This window comes from Rhineura floridana, chromosome 10 (assembly GCF_030035675.1).
Source record: "Rhineura floridana isolate rRhiFlo1 chromosome 10, rRhiFlo1.hap2, whole genome shotgun sequence".
Classification (NCBI taxonomy): Eukaryota; Metazoa; Chordata; class Lepidosauria; order Squamata; family Rhineuridae; genus Rhineura; species Rhineura floridana.
The window spans coordinates 44,501,494-44,519,022 of record NC_084489.1 but is presented as its reverse complement, the minus strand read 5'-3'; the positions used below and the strand labels follow the sequence as shown (position 1 = coordinate 44,519,022).

At 40.5% G+C, this 17,529-nt stretch overlaps 1 protein-coding gene across 5 annotated transcripts in view; it reads left to right on the top strand.

Moving 5' to 3' along the window:
* Positions 1-17,529, top strand: part of AHR (aryl hydrocarbon receptor) — an 86,151-nt gene that overhangs the window by 46,664 nt on the left and 21,958 nt on the right. For all 5 annotated transcript variants that reach the window (XM_061587562.1, XM_061587564.1, XM_061587560.1 and 2 more), the window contains 4 exons: positions 5,781-5,896; positions 9,378-9,467; positions 12,071-12,185; positions 14,021-14,151. In XM_061587562.1, coding sequence (XP_061443546.1) covers positions 5,781-5,896; positions 9,378-9,467; positions 12,071-12,185; positions 14,021-14,151 — 452 coding nt within the window. The remainder of the gene's footprint in view (positions 1-5,780; positions 5,897-9,377; positions 9,468-12,070; positions 12,186-14,020; positions 14,152-17,529) is intronic.

Here is a 17,529-nt window from a genome sequence, read left to right as displayed (position 1 = left end):
TTTGAGAGTGCACACCATCTTCATGTGTTAAGTAATGTGCATGCACAGTATAGTATATGCTAAAGTAGAAGACTGATTTTATGTGTTTTTAAATACTACCACCTTGATGTGTTTTTATGGGCAGGATGGTAAAACTGCAGTGGACTTGTTGAAAGGTGATCTCTTCTATAAACATACAGTATCATCTAAAGGCGGATGAGTAATTGGTCATTTCTTTGTGATTAAGGAATTCATTTTAATAAATTTACTACTATAGTAGGGCCCCACTCATATGGCGGGTTACGTTCCAGACCCCCGCCTAAAAGCAAAACCGGCTGAAAAGCAGAACTCCGTCAATAAAATGGCACCCGATGCCCAAAAAACACCGTAAAAGTGGAACAAGCACCTTATGAGTGGGGCCTTACTCTAATTGAAAGCCACCGTATTAGCAGAACGCTGAAAAGCAGGCTGCCGAAAAGCAAGGCCCTACAGTATAAATGTTTTAGACTGTATGTTGTCATGCAAATTGGTCTACATTATTCCAGAGAGAAGTTTGCATAAAACCTAGGTGAACCTTGTAAGATTAGTTCATATCTAGCGATTGTGTGCATTACTTCCATTTCGTAATTTTGCAATGTCTTGTATGTCCAGAAATGGCAAGCAGTCATTTACATGTTGCATAGAAATTGCATGCAGTGTTAATCAACAGAGACTTTAAATGTGAAAAAGTTGCTTTCCATGGAGATCAGCAGCATCCGTAATCTTTTCAGTGGCAAATCTGTAGTTTTACCACTCAGATCCCCTCCCTCCCATAGCTGCCCCTCTCTGCCATGGGTTTTTTTAAAGCAGAGAAACAGATTTGAATTTAAAATGGCACATAATGTCATTCACATAATATCTGACCAATTTATGACTATTGAAGATATCTATTTTTTCTGGTGAAAGAATGCTTTTAAAATTTTGCAGTTTAAAAGTTCAGTGCAACTCTATGCAGTAGATTATAAGATGTTTTTATCTGAAGTAGACTGTAATTGGTTTTTTACTAACAGTGCTGGTGTTCTGTTGGTGTGAAGCAGAATTTAGTAAGCCTATAAACTATTTAAAATATTTGTACTTGAACTGGCAGATTGGCTTTAATGCACTTGAGTTTTGTTTTTTGAAAGAGCCAGGGTACATACAGAAAATTCTTGGCCTGTTTAAATCCACTGGTGGCAATGTGAAATTAGCTTGTGAATTTTACGTATTTCAGTTTTAATTTGGTTCGTAGCCAAATATTTCTTTGTTGTAGAGCCAAAGGAAGGAACTCAGAGAAGCCTTTGAATGGTTTGAAGGCAAGAGGGGCATCTCCAGTTTCTGCTGGTTTCCCTCTTGGGAATAGATTTTGTGGGTTTATAGGGCTTCAATAGGAAGGAGAAGGTAGGGAAGTCTTGTTGCATAAGCAGACCTTTGTTCACAGTTCTCTGGATCCTGCCCGTATCCTTCAGTAATACAGCTTTTCTAAGGAGATATACAAGATTAATTAATTTTATTCCAGGTTTGAATTTGTATGAAAAGTACATGAGCATTGTAGGATCAGGCCATGTCTTGTGACTGTTTGTTTGGTTTTTTTAAAAAACAACCTTCCATTTTATAAATGGTAGGTTTTGTGTGTCCAGACATAAACCAAATATTTCAGTTGCAAATTTGGAATGCAAAATGTCTTGATGCACCAAGACTGAGGAACGTGCAACGTTTGAGGACCATTTGGGTTAGGGAGAGGAGCTTAGAATGCCTTGGTTGCCTAATTTCTCGTATTAGTAGTTTTGTATCCCCCACACCCTGAAGGAAGGGGGTATCAAAACTTCATTCAGAATTCAATGTCGCCAGCAAATTACTGGTGAAATACTTCTCTCTCTGGAGTATTTTAGTCTAATGGAGGTGGGGTAAGGACAGTAACCTTTTTCACCAAACAAGTACCCTTGTGGTCTGGAGTTCCTCATAGAAGAGCATATACTTCATTAACAATCCATGGTTCTATTTCTAGGGTTGCAGTCTGGAAAGTGAAGGTAGGGTAGCTGCATTCCCAGAGTTGGCGTGTCAGCCTCTAGGATGCCAGAACCTGAAGCTCAGACTACTTGTTAAACGGAGTTCTATGATGTTGGACCTTCGCTTCTTGTATTGTTTGGGGCCAGAAGGTTACAAGGAATTTGGGTGTCTTTCTACTTTCTGATCCTTTTTTCCCAGCCGCCTTCCTCATGAGGAACTTGGCTTGAACAAAACAGATTGGTTGTTCTGCAAGCCTGTATGTGTTGCTTCCACTATTCTTCTGGTGTAACATCCTGGGCAGAGGATAGGAGAAAACACTGCACCAAAAGACTTGACCGAGTGATGAAAGCTTTCAATAGAAAAGAGTGTGCTTAAAAGTATACTTATGCTGGCTAAACAGCTGCAACACTGGGAACTGGAGAAGACCTCTCCCGGAGTGAGTACTTGAGCATCTGGGTGCTTGCTTGCTCCCCCGGGTTGCTGTCTCTTGAGACAACTGAGATCCCTAGTAAGTGCTGTAAAGACTGGGGCCTCCTGCCTGACCCTGAATCCAGGGGGAGGCTGCAATCAATCTTGCAGCCTCTTGCATCAGCTCCTGGCTGGGTCAGGGGGCATAAAAGCCAAGCAGCCCTTGGGTGGCAGGTGACACCAAAGGGGTGACACCACAGGGGAGAGTCTTCTATTTTTATTTTTTTAATTTCATTTCATTTTATTTTTAAACCAATTAGATGAGATTGGTAGTGGGGAGGGTGTAAGGTGCATGTGTGGTTCCTGCACAGGTGAGAGCCTGTGCAGCGAACTCTGCGATAGGAGAAAGTCGCCAGATGCCTTCAGAGTGCAACTGGCAGAAGGCTGGCCCTCCCTGGATGTGAGATGGGGGGAGTAAATGTGCCCTCTGTGAAAGTTATTGGGCGGGTCTCCTTGTTCCCAATTCTCTCAGAGGTGTACTGGGATAACTGGTTCTGGTAGGTTTTGTTGGTGGGCTCTTGTGTCTATATCATGTGTTTAGGGGGAGTCTTGGAAAGGACATTGGTGATGTCATCCCAATTGCAGTGATAATGGGTAGAGGGAGGTATAGTCATGGGAGGTGATGAGCTACCATGGAAGACAAAGGCTGATAAGGGCATGAGTAAAACATCATAAGAGTGTCTACTGTGTGGTGGTGAAGAAAGGCCCACTTCTCAGCCACCATTGCATCCTCAAGTAGCTGTCCAGTGGAGCTTTTCCATATTGTCAGGAGTCTGTTGACATCAACTCCAGGAAATGGAGTTTTAAACCCTTCAGAGGCCCACTGTGAATTGCTTGCAAGGCACTTTGACAGTAAAGTTGCTCGCCTCTGTAGCAATCTTGAAGCCCAGTCCACATCTACTGTAGTCCCTAGAGAGGTGTCCAGTGCAACGTCTGCAGCAGCTTCTTGGGATCAGTTTCAGTTGATGCAGCCTGATGATGTGGACAAGGTTCTTGCGACAATGTGACCAGCAATGTGTCCTCTCGACCCTTGCCCGTCTTAGCTTATTAAATTTTGCCGAGGGGGTATAGCCAAGTAGATCAAGGGTGTGGTCAATGCATCGTTGTGGGAGGGAGTGGTTCCAGCTGCCCTGAAAGAGGCAATTATTCAACCACTCCTGAAAAAGCCCACCCTAGACCCATTGGTTTGTGATAACTACTGCCTTGTTGCAAATACTCTTTTTAGGGAAGGTGATTGAGAGGGTTGTGGCACAGCAATTGCAAGTACTCTTGGATGAAACAGATTATCCTGACCCATTGCAGTCTGGATTCAGGAATGGTTATGGGACTGAATCGGCCTTGGTTGGCCTGATGGATGACTTAATCATTAGGGGGAGTGTGATACTGTTATTCTTACTTGATCTCTCGGTGGCTTTTGATACCATTGGCCATGGTATCCTCCTGAGCTGGCTTGATGAGATGGGTATCGGAGGCACTATTATACAGTGGTTCCTATCCTACCGCCAGGGTCATTTTCAAAGAAGAGCATTGGATGATTGTCTTTTGAATCACTGGCAGTGTGCTGTGGGGTGCCACAGGGTACTATCTTGTCCGCAATGCTGTTTAACGTCAATATGAAGCCCTTGGGAGCTGTCATCAGGAGATTTGGGGTGAGATATCAACAGTACGCTGATGATACCCAGCTCTTTTTCTCTATAACATCTGAAGCGGGAGAGGCTGTGGAAGGCCTGGACCAGTGCCTAGACTCGGTAGTGGGCTGGCTGAGGGCCAATAAACTGAGTTTGAATCCTGGCAAGGTGGAGACACTGTGGGTTGGAGGTTCTCGAGTTCGGATAATTGGTCTGCTTTGGATGGGGTCATACTCCCTCTGAAAGAGCAGGTTCGTAGTCTGGGGGTGCTCCTGGATCCATCTTTGCCACTAGAGGCCCAGGTGACCTCAGTGGCTAGGCTTCGGCTGGTAAGATAGCTGCAGCCGTTTCTGGACCAGGTTAGCCTGACCACTGTTGTCCATGCATTGGTAACCTCTAGGCTGGATTACTGTGATGCACTCTATGTGGGGCTACCCTTGAGGTTGGTCCAGAAGTTGCAGCTGGTACAAAATGAGATTACACAGCTGCTCACTGGGGCAGGGTATTGCCAACATGTTACCCTGCTGCTGAAAGAATTGCACTGGCTGCCCATTTGCTACCGGGCCACGTTCAAGGTTCTAGTTTTGCTGTACAAAGCCCTATACAGCTCGGGACCAGGATATTTGAAAGAGCATCTTACTCCTTATATAGTCAGACGATCACTGTGCTCTGCAGGTGAGGGCCTCCTGCAGATACCATCTTATTAGGAGGTCCGTTCCACACAACATAGATAGATAGGCACCATCTCTGTTGTCTTTTTGGTGCCTACTGAAAGCCTTCCTCTTTCAACAGGACTTTTAAGAAGAGACCTTATCCCAATTTGCTTTTTAAGATTTTTAAAGCTGTTTTTAATAGATGTTTTTAAAGGTGTTTTGTTTTTAATATGTTTTAGTGTTTTGATTTTAAGATGTTTTAGAGTGTTTTTAAATTTTTAAACTTATTTTTAGATTATTTTATGTTGCAGTGGGAATCAAGCAGAAAACAGAAATATGCACAATTCTTGAAAACTGTCACTTCCCCGGCAGGAATAATGTCACAGGCTAGAGAACCACATTATTAGTTCTAGGCACCCAAAAGCATTTTTTGCTTTTCCCCCCCTCCAATAGCAGCTGCCCTCAAAATACATGGCCTTTTTTTCCCTCATGCATGCATGCTGGCTTCTCTCCCCCTGCCTCATTCCAACCCTCAGATCAAATTCTGCTATGAAATTGCAACTTCTTGAGGTTGTGATCAGTGTGCTCAATCAGCATTCTCATTGTCTTCATTCTTCCTGTAGTTGATAACTTAAAGTAAGCCAATGGTTATATTTATTCAGTGAAAAAACATCTTCATTTGTCTTCAAAATTGTGAAATCTAAGGAATGTATTCAACTAAATCCTACTCAGAGTAGACCTGTTGAAATTAATCTAAGTTAGTCATGTCTGTTCACTTCAGTGGTCTGCTCTAAGTAGGACTAGGATTGAATGCCACCCTAAAATGGCTATTTCATTTTCCTTTTAAATATGAAATTAATTATGTAAAATCTTAAACTAGCTTCAGATAATTGGAGGGATCTTCTTGTTTTTTGTTTTTTAATTGTATATAGGATATTCAGTGTTACGTTATTTTACAAAGACAAAATCTTTTGTCAAGCAACTCAACTTTTTCAAAGCAAAATTAAATATTTATTTTTTTCTATAGCGGCACTAAAACCATCCAGTTCTGCAAAGTCTGACAGAAATGGGATCCAGGACAGCAGCAGAGCTACAAAACCTAGAGAAAGCACACACCTGCTAGAAGGAGAACTTTTACTACAGGTATTTGTTAGGGTTATGTTGAATGAATTTATAGGGGAAATTGTCTTTGAACATGCTGATTTGAAGCAAATTAAATATAACAGCATAATCAGAAACTTTGCAACTAATCTACTTCAGAAATTCCCTTTAATCTTTTCTAAGATTGAGAATCCCATGACTTGGTTACGTACAATAGGTTGAACCAGAAAATACTTGTTTGGTAGCTGAGCCTTGTAAAAAGGCTACAAATGTTTGGGCTCCTGCTTGGGAGGAAAGGCGGGATATATACCAAATAATAAATAAATAAATGTTATAAGGCTGCTTTAAAAAATGTATGAGTCTCCTAAGAGGCTAGTAGCCTGCATTTCCTTTCTGGCTGCAAAACCTTTTTCTCCATTGTCTTCATGGAAACACAGTCGGGTAAAAAAAATTTTCTTTACCTGGGGAAGGAGGAATGAAATGACCTGCCCTTTTCCATTAGCCCAATGCATTTCGGCGCTGGTCACAGAGGAAGAGGCTTCTAGCACAGAAACCAGGCTGGCAGGCAGGGGATGTATGGAGAAATCTGTCCTCCTTCTGCCAGCCCACTAACTGGCTTGCATGGATTTTCTTGTTTCCTATGGTAACAAGGCAAGTTATTGAATGCAAGCTAAGTTTGCTTATTTACATAATTTAATTTTCTTAGCTTCTTTAAAACACTGTCCTTTTTTTTTTTTTTTTTTTTTTCAATAATTTTTATTCAGATTTTCATAAAACATACAAGACGAAATCATAAAACATTCAAAGACAAAAAACAAAATCAAAAATAGTTAAACAAAAAAAAAAAAAGAAAAAAAAAACAAAAATAAAAAATAAAGAGTAAAATATTGACTTCCCATTTGTCAAAGATCAAATCAGTTATAAGTCTATAATATATAACAATCCTGTCTCTTAAGTCATATTATCAAATCACTTTCCTCCAGTAGTTATCTTACTTAATCATCAAATCTCATAAACATTACTTTATTCTTTCCACAAAAAGTCAAAGAGAGGTTTCAATTCTTTAAGAAATATATCTATCAATTTTTTTTTCCAGATAAGCATATCGATTAATCCATCTCATTACTAATTATGATAATCTTATTGTCATAACCATAGTCAAAATAAACATTTCAATTAATCCATCACATCAGAATCTGTTAGGTTCAGTAATTTCAGTAGCCATTGTTCTATTATCCCTATTAGTTCCATTTTCCATCTTCCATCTTCAGTAGTCTTGTTAAGTCCAGTAATTTCAATATCCAATCTTCCATTATCAGTATTCCATAATAATCTTGCTGTCAAAGCCATAGTCATATAGTAAGAGTCTGATGGGAATTACCTCTATCCCAAATATTTTCTTGCCATCCATTCTGAATAGGTTGCTGAAATACTGCTGTAAAATCATATCTCTGTTCTTTTTTTCAAAATACACTGGGTCATCTCTTAAAAGTTTTTCCATTGTCACATGGCTGCAGTTAATTCCATAGATTTTCTCTATATTGGGCTCCATCACATCATTCCAGTCCAGAAGATTATCCATGCCATTGATAACTTTATCTCTAGAATCTTCATTAATTTCTTCAGAGATAACATTGAGTTCCAAACAATAGATTTTATTTCTAAAGTCCATAGACTCCAAATCTTGTTCCTGTTCCACGTTTGTTCCAATCTCCGGGATCTCCTCTCTCACAGGGACCCCTGTTCCAGTCTCCAGGGTCTCCTCTCTCACAGGGACCCCTGTTCCAGTCTCCAGGGTCTCCTCTCTCACAAGGACCCCTATGTCTTTAATCTCCTGTGTCTCCAAACAATAGATTTTGTTTCTAAAGTCCATAGACTCCAAATCTTTTTCCTGTTCCACGTTTGTTCCAATCTCCGGGGTCTCCTCTCTCACAGGGACCCCTTCCAGGGTCACCTCTCTCACAGGGACCCCTATATCTTTAATCTCCTGCTTCATTTTACTCAATTCAATTTTCAGCTCCTTACAACCCTGTCGCAGGTTTTGTTTCGTTATCTCAATCTCATCCATTATTTTCTGAAACATAGTTATTTCCAGATTCTCAGCCACTTTCTTAATTGCCATTTTAAAAGAAAAATATAGGAAAACCACTTCTTATTTCAGCAACAATTGGGTTAATACTCCAAACTTGGTGACATCACAGTATAAACAGAGCAGACAGCCTTATCTCTCCATGCTTAAGTAAACAAAATGCAGTTCCCAGGATCGAAACAATTAATGGCGGTCGTCAGGAAACAGATTCGTCAAAATAAAATAGACCAAAAAGAGAGTAGTCTCAGACAATATAATATTCTTCAAAATAAAAATCTGGAATAGAAATCCCTCTTCTGTGTATATCTTTAGAATGCAAATCCAGGACAGCTTTTTGCAACAAAAACAGAGATAAGCTATTAATTAGTAAGTAGCAGAGAGAAGTTATGGCTCCCCAGTGAGATGTCAAAAACCGATCAATCTGGCAAATCTCTTTTAAACAGCAACAATTTAAGTCAAGTAAAAGAAAAATATAGAAAGAAGGGTGCTTGCCTGTTAGTGCGTTCTCTCTTAGAAGATAAGATGAACGTTCGCTTTATCAGATAGAGCTTGTTGTTGAAAATCCGTCCCACCTTCGTCGGCTGGACCTCGTCCCATAAATTAATGAGATCTGGTCGTCCCAACAAAAATAGGCTTTGAGGTTAATCTCTTCGTTTCTCCCTACCCGGGAGAAGTTTAATCAGTCAAAAAAAAAAAAAAACCTGACTGATATATCTGAATAAGCTTCTTTTGAGGCAGGAGCCCGTCTCAAAAGCAGGCACAGGCTAAGTCACCCTTCCCGGAAGCCCTTTAAAACACTGTCCTGAAGTAACATTAGAGTTTCCGGCTTAAATCAAACTAGTTGTTTGAAATCTGAATTATATCCTTAAGGTCCTCAACTCTGGAATAATATGTGTGTTTTGAAAATCCAAATTTAAGGCAGTAAAAATATAACATCACAAATGTGCCACAACCAATAAAGGTTTTCAAAACCTTTGATACTTTTTAGTTACGTGTTAGAGGAAGCACCAGGTTATCCTAAATGCAGTTTCTGTGGTAACATTTTCTAAATAAATGTGATATGCGCCATAATACACATGTAAAATGGCCATTGAACATTACAATTATTACACAAGTGTTTGTAATTTAACTTGGAATTTATAGTGTCACATGATATATCCCTCGGAAATTAATCTTGCTTGCTAATATACTAGCAATTTCACTCTTGAGAGTAATTGTAGATTTTATATAATTGTTTTGATAATTGAATCCCTAGTCTTATTAGCATGACTTCTGCTCCTGCTGCTGTTTGGTGTTGACTAGAACAATAAGTGTGACTATATTAACTTTTTCCTTTGTTTCTTATAATATGTATCAAATTGCATTTTAAAATCCTCTTTAACACACGATAGCAATATATTTTTCAAATTAAACTTGTTGCTGTTTTGTCTTTAGGCGTTAAATGGCTTTGTGCTGGTAGTTACATCAGATGCACTCATATTTTATGTCTCTTCTACAATCCAGGATTACTTGGGTTTTCAGCAGGTAGGCACTTTTCCTCTTTCAGAAAGAGAACTTTCAAAGTTTTGAGTCTGCTTCATGTAATGAAATGCAGTTTTAATTGTCGTAGTGACTTCTGGAAGAATCTTACAAATTGTCACATCATTGGATAATGGATGGTAAATGCCTCCTCAAGAGAAGGTGTGATGCCCTTAGGAAGTGGTGTTGTGAGACCTCTTCTAAAGAAACCAGCTCCTGACCCAACTGATTTTAACAATTTTTAAGTTCATCGTATAAATGTGACTTAAAGTACAGTAGGGCCCCGCTTTACAGCGATTCGCTTTATAGCGATTCGCTAATACAGCGGTCTCAATTAGACGCAATTAGACTAAAGACCCACTCATATGGCACTTGTTCTGCTTTTACAGCGGGTTTCGGGCATTGCATGCCATTCTATTGAATGGGTTCGGCTTTACAGCAGTTTTCGCTTTACAGCGGGGATCTGGAACGTAACCCGCCGTATGAGTGAGGCCCTGCTGTAGTTGACTTTAAGTAGTTGACTTTTGTTTCACAAAAATGGTAACATATTTGATTATTTTGATTCCAAATTGGGCAATAGGAATGCAATGTTTCAATGGCTAAAACTTTGCACCACTTTTGGCTGGCATTGGATCAGGTGGGTGCATATTCTAGGTTAAATAACTGGGTGTAAAATTGGTAGCAGATGTGAAGAAAGTTGCTAAATTGAACTACAACATGGTGGTGCAAGCAACAAAGCAGAGCTTAATAGATGGAAGAAGCTACATTTATTCTGGCTTACCAGGATAAATGCAATTGGTATGTTAGTTGTCCCATGATTTCTTTATCTGTTCATAGTATTGCCACTATCTATTGATTTCCGAGAACTTAAAAGATGCAAAAGATCCTATACAGTTTTATCTGGAATGAGAAATGTCCCAGAATAGATTTCAATACTAGGCAATGTCTGAGGCAAAAGGGAGGTCTTGCTGTTTCAAACTTGGGATTGGGCTATGAGGCAGCTTAACTTGCCTGGCTACAAATACAGTGGAATTTGTAGATATTCCACTGAGTTCTGCCCTCTGGTGTCCTATGAGGGCAAGGCGCATCTCAGTCCAGAAAATCCTGCCCAACTGGGGGACTTTCAGACTTAGGAGGCTAAAGAAGTCTTAAAGAGTAGAAGATCTCATCCCTCAAGGACGGTTGCTGACTAGGCAGGAAACTTCAGATAAAACATCAGGTTGGATTCTACCTTGGTTCCAGTATTTTCAAATGAGGAATTTTCTAATTAATTTACTAGGCCTAAGGCTGATCCTTAGGGAAGCAACTGAATGGGAGGAGATGCTTGAATAAGGGAAAAGACTGCTGTCAGCAATTTAGAAAATATTGCTGGATTTGAAAGCTAAAGAACCTGTCTCAAGGAAAAGGTGGGAGACATAGGAAGACCACTCCCAGTAGATACGTGGATTAAAAATTTGGGGACTGATTGATAAGACCTCCTATCTCTCTCAGTATGTAAATCCCAGTATAAGTTGATGCTGTGGTAATCTGACACCAGAATGTTTAAACAAAATGCAGTCTATCAATTGTTCCAGGTGCTAGGTGGTAGGATTACCCTATTTTTTCGACATATTGGTCCCACATAGACTGTGTTATCTCAGATATAATAGGTTTCCCCTTAAGACAAACTTTGATGCTGATAGTCTTTCTGATGTCATTCTGGATAATTTTAAATTACTGGTAGCTATAATAATCATAGCAGCAAAAATCATATGGGCCAGAAGATGGAAAATGGCACAACGTCCTAGTGAAAATGAATGGCTGAATACATGTTTAGAATTTGCTGTAACAGACAAGTTAGCGTATTTTGTGCATAGGAGGGAAAGGATATAACGAGGCTCAGAATTCATGGAAAGGTGGGCAAGGTTTATCCGATACTGGAAGGGCAGATATGGAAATTATAGGCTTAAGATGTTTCTGTTTGAGTAATTTGCAGTTAACTGACCATATTTCTAGTATGCTAGGGTAGCAGAAGTGGAAAATGATTAGCTCTGATTTTTTTATGCAGTGAATGTCCTTTATGCTTTTGATTCTTCAGAGGGCTTGGCTCTCTCTTTTTTTCCTTGTGTATATAAATGGTAAATCATTAATATATACATAAGCTTATTCTGTTACTCTTCTCATACACATATATATTCTTTGTATTTTTCTTTCTGTTCTTCTATGTATTTTTGTATATGTGCTGGAAATGTATGTATACTATTTTTTTTCAAGCAATAAACTTACAATAAATTTTGTTTAAAAAAGAAAGGGAAAAGAGGGGGAAGAAATAATACAAATCAGTTTCAGTTCTCTTCTAGATATGTTTGACACCTTTTGGGGGTATAGCAAGATATTGTGCTCTTTCTTTCACTCCCAGTTGTAACAATAAGCTTAATAAGAAACCGTAAAGTGATTTTAAAAAAACTGGTTTTTTGCTGGGGTAACTTTCCTTCTTCCATAATTGTATAGGAGTCCATTGATCATAGTAGGCTACCTTAATTATAATGTGATTAATTGTAATATCAACTATAGCAATCAAACACAGAGGTATTAGCATTTTATTTGCTGTCATTATTTCTTGGCTGCAGTCTGACATTATACACCAGAGTGTATTTGAATTAATTCACACGGAAGACAGACCAGAATTCCAGCGTCAGCTTCACTGGGCTCTAAATCCTATACAGTCTACAGATTCTGGTCAAGGTGAGAATCTATTTTTAAATCATGTTTGGAGGGTTCCTACAACTGCATAGGAATTGAACACAACTATTATAAGCCTGAGGATGATAGGCATGAGCCGGTAAGTAGAATATGCCAAAGTGCAAAATATTTCCTTTACAGGAGATAGATCTGGGATAATCCAGATGTCTCTGAATGTGGGGGACTTGCCACTATCCATATAAATGAATCTGTTCCTGCTAGCAACCCCACACACTGCTGTGAGGTAAAAATCTAGGAAACTGCTTCTTTTTGTTTCTCTTTCATCGGGATAAGTAACCATTGCATGCCACCCCCTCATTTCGTTCTGTCTCAGAACCTTGTTAAACTTCAGCAGTTATGAGACCTGTAACTGCTATTTGCATGTGAACCTTCCCCTTTTTGCTTTAGCCCTCCCTCAGTTCTTCCAAGGTTCTAAACACCTGTCTCAAACTTCTACATAAATTCTCCACCTTTTTCGCTCTCCCCCCTGCCCCATGGCTCTATTAGTAATTAAGCTTACAGTTTAAGCAAAATGGGTTGGAGTGGTCTATGTTTTACCTTTTATTAAACTAGCCACCTTTGCCTTCTCTAACACCTCATACTGGCATTTCAAGGCACATAGCCGTTTTACTTATGGCCTGCCATTTTGTGTAAATAAATATTTTAATCATAATAAATTGTGTGGTGGTGATGGTGGTTTTTGTTCACTTCCCTAAGTAAGGAAGATAATTTAGTAGTTTTGGCTAGTTGCTGAAAATGAGCAAAGCAAGATTGGCATTTATACAGAGTAATCATTTCTATTGCAGTAACTCGGAGGGGAGGAACTTCCAGCATGTGGACCAATCTTAGCCTCTCAGGAGATCCAATCTGGCTCGCAAGGCCATTTTCCTCAAACCACGCCTACTTGTCAATCAGCTGCTGCTATTTGTGATGTCAGCTGGTTGCCGGGGGGTGGGGTTCGATTTTGCATTGGCTACGGGTTCCTGTTCCCAGGAGGAAACAGGTGCATGCTGCCAATGCAGCAGGATTTAACCCTGCTTCTCGGGCCAACCCACCTGCCAATCATGTGATGTCATAAACTATATTTTGTGAGTGATAGGTGGACAGACCCACCCACTTGTCAAATTTGGCCTGTGAGTCTGATCCTTATAAGAATCTGGCCCATGGAGACAAAAAGGTCCCCCACCCCTATAGTTACTCCTTGGTGCACAGTTGTCTACAGTAAAGTTCCCCAAAGTAAGAGTTCCTTGAACACACATGTAGGATATTAACTCACGTGTATGTGTATATGTACACATAAGCAGATCTGGTAACAGGAGTGAAAAAGGTTATAATGCACATAGTACCACGGAAGAGATTAAAACCTTTTTGCCTTTGATCGCTAGCTGAAAGATTTCTAAAATTGGCGTAGGGGAGCCTTTTTGAGAGGAGTACTCTTTCATAAAATGGGTTCTCATTTTGGCTAATGCTTTTTTCCTTGGAAATACTCACATTTCAGTATGAATAGTGTTGGGGGGGAAAGAACTGGGCATCTATTTGTTGAGTTCTTTATAAAATCCATTTTTCACATGGAAACATAATTTTAATGAAAGTTTCATTTTTATTACTGATCACAACAGAATCACTTGTGTCTCTTCAATTTGTGTGATTTCGGGACACGTGTTTAACATCTAGAAGATTTGCATATGGCAAAAATTTAGCAAGTGCTATATGTAAATGTTATCTCTCATTGTCATTCTTGTTTAGGATCGTATTTGAAACCTTGGTTACAAAAGGAGTCCTTATAGTAAGAATGGATGTTCCTCTAAAAAGAGATCTTAAATTATCTTTTTTTACAGGAGAAAATGGCTTTTCACAGTCAGCAACGTATTATAACCCAGAACAGCTGCCTCCAGAGAATTCTTCATTTATGGAACGAAACTTTATCTGTAGATTACGCTGTCTCCTGGATAATTCATCTGGATTCTTGGTAAGCACAGTTACATCATGGTCCAGTTCACACCTAACAGGAAACTGTGATTTTCCCATTACGAAAACGCTCTATTGATCCTCAAGCCTTCCTACACATGGAAGTTTTAAAACTTACATTTTCATATAAACTACAGTGTCTTGTTATGTCTGAATACAGGAAAATATGGTTTGTTAAAACCATGACTGGTTTTTGTAAGCCAGAACTTGAAAATACTGTTTGATCCTGTCTTGTTATAACTGGTTTGAACAAATCATAGTTTCCCTATTCGTATATAACAAGAAATCACAGTTTGTTCTAAACTGAACTCAGATGCCAACAGAACAGTAGTATTAACTATCCACTTCTGCTACAGCAGTTTTTCACCATTTTTTGAAATTCGTGCTCTGTTCATCTGTCCCTTCATCTTGTTTGAAAGCTGTGCATTCCCTCTTTCTACTACTGGAATTCCAGTTTTCACTAGATTTTAAAAAGACATGAAAAGCTACCGTAGCCATCCCACTTCTCAAACCCATATGTATGAATAGGAACATGTGGGCATTGAAACAAGGCTAGCCAGTCTTCAGCAAATTGAGTGCTGGAGTATATGTACAAAGCCCATTCCATCCAATTTATATTGTAATGGTGTCATTTTCTGAAAAATTGAAATCTTACTGATTCATTTTAAAGTGCTGCAAATACTATTTTACTGCTGATTTTTAGATTAAGTGTTTGTAAAACCAGTCATGGTTTTAACAAACCATATTTTCCTTTGTTCAGACATAACAGGACACTGCAGTTTATATGTATATGCAAATGTATTTTATTTCAGTTTTTTTATTCATGTGACCCTCTGTGAGAAGGCCATAGACCCCCAAAGGAGGTATTTATATGCCTCAGTAAATGTCACTGTCTTTTTGTTAAATTGCAAAATGAATTCAGACTGTTGGTTCTGGGGGATGTCAACATCCATGCTGAGGCCTCCTTATCCGTAGTGGCTCAGGATTTCATGGTTTCCATGACAACCATGGAAGTCCTAATATGCCATTGGCCCAAAACATGTAGCAGGGCATACTCTAGACTTGGTTTTTGCAACTGGACATGAAGATGGTGATCTGAAAGTGGGAGGCCTTACATCAGTCCCTTTGTCCTCTGTCGGGAGAGAGACGGGGAGTGTGACTCTGTTGATTCTCCTTGATCTCTCAGCAGCTTTTGATACCATCAACCATGGTATCCTTCTGGGAAGACTGGCTGAGTTGGGAGTGGGAGGGACTGCATGGCAGTGGTTCCATTCCTACTAGGCGGGTCAGCTCCAGAAGGTGGTGCTTGGGGAACATTGCTCGGCCCCATGGATTCTCCAGTATAGGGTTCCACAGTGGTCAGTTCTGTCCCCCATGCTGTTCAACATCTACATGAAACCGTTGAGTGTGGTCATCTGGAGTTTTGGAGTGTCTTGCCATCAGTATGCTGATGACACGCAGCTCTATTTCTCCTTTTCATCTTCAGGTGAGGCTGTCAGTGTGCTGAACCTGGCTGCAACAATGGACTGGATGAGGAGTAATAAACTGAGGCTCAATCCAGACAAGACTGAGATGCTGTTAGTGGGTGGTTCTTCTGACCAGATGGTGGATGTCCAACCTGTCCTGGATGGGGTCGCACTCCCCCTGAAAGAGCAGGTTCGTAGCTTGGGGGTTCTCCTAGAACCATCTCTTGTCACTTGAGGCTCAGGTAGCCTCGGTGGCATGGAGTGCCTTCTACCAACTTTGGTTGGTGGCCCAGCTACGCCCCTATCTGGACAGGGATAACTGGTTTCAGTTGTCCATGCTCTGGTAACCTCCAAGTTAGATTACTGCAATGCGCTGTATGTGGGGCTGCTTTTGAAGACGGTTTGGAAACTGCAGCTTGTGCAAAATGCAGCAGCCAGATTGGTAACAGGGACCAGACGTTTCGAATATGGCATCAAGGGAGAGGGCCTTCTCATTGGTGGCCCTCAAATTGTGGAATGATGTTTGTGATGAGGTGCGCCTGGCGCCAACACTGTTATCTTTTCGGCGCCAGGTCAAGACTTTCCTCTTCTCCCAGGCATTTTTTTTAACAGCATTTGAATAGTATTTTCAGTTTTTATGGGGTTTAATTTGGTATGGTTTAAATTGGTATACTTGTTTTTAATGTTTTTAATTGTTGTAAACTGCTCAGAGAGCTTCGGCTATGAGGTGGTATATAAATGCAATAAATAAATAAATAATAATTAATTCATTCATCTTTGAAAATATATTCAAAAGAATTGTTTGTATGAAGCAAACATAATTAAAATATCCTTTTGCATATTTTAACAGTGAATAAAGGCAACTATTTTTGGAATAATAGTAAAAAGATTTGGATTTGGGAGTTGGAGGTACTGCTTGGCAGTGGTTCCGCTCCTATCTGGCAGGTCGTCTCCAGAAAGTAGTGCTTGGGGAGCACTACTCGATACCCTGGGCGCTCCAATATGGAGTTCCGCAGGGATCAGTTCTGTCCCCCATGCTCTTTAACATCTATATGAAGCCGCTGGGTGCTGTCATCAGGAGTTTTGGAGTGCGTTCTCATCAGTATGCTGATGATACGCAGCTCTACTTCTCCTTTTCATCTTCTTCAGGTGAGGCCGTCAAGGTGCTAAACCGATGCTTGGCCGCGATAATGGACTGGATGAGAGCGAACAAATTGAAGCTCAATCCAGACAAGACTGAGATGCTGTTAGTAAATGGATCCCCTGACCAGATGGATGTTCGACCTGTTCTGGATGAGGTTACACTCCCCCTGAAGGAGCAGGTGTGCAGCTTGGGAGTCCTTTTGGACCCGTCCTTGTCACTTGAGGCGCAGGTGGCCTCGGTGGCACGGAGTGCTTTTTACCAACTTAGGCTGGTAGCCCAGCTACGCCCATATCTGGACAGGGAACATCTTGCTTCAGTTGTTCATGCTCTGGTAACCTCGAAATTGGACTACTGCAATGCACTATACGTGGGGCTGCCCTTGAAGACGGTTCGGAAACTGCAGCTTGTGCAGAATGCAGCGGCCAGATTAATAACTGGGACCAAGCGGTCGGAACATGTGACACCGATTCTGGCCCGCTTGCACTGGCTGCCTGTATGTTTCTGGGCTCGATTCAAGGTGCTGGTTTTAACCTATAAAGCCTTACACGGCACGGGCCCGCAATACCTGATGGAACGTCTCTCCCGATATGAACCTACCCGTACACTGCGCTCAACATTGAAGGCCCTCCTCCGGGTGCCTACTCAGAAAGACACCCGGAAGGCGACTACAAGAAAGAGGGCCTTCTCAGTAGCAGCCCCCGAACTATGGAACACCCTTCCTGACGAGGTACGCCTGGCGCCTACATTACTATCCTTTCGGCGCCAGGTG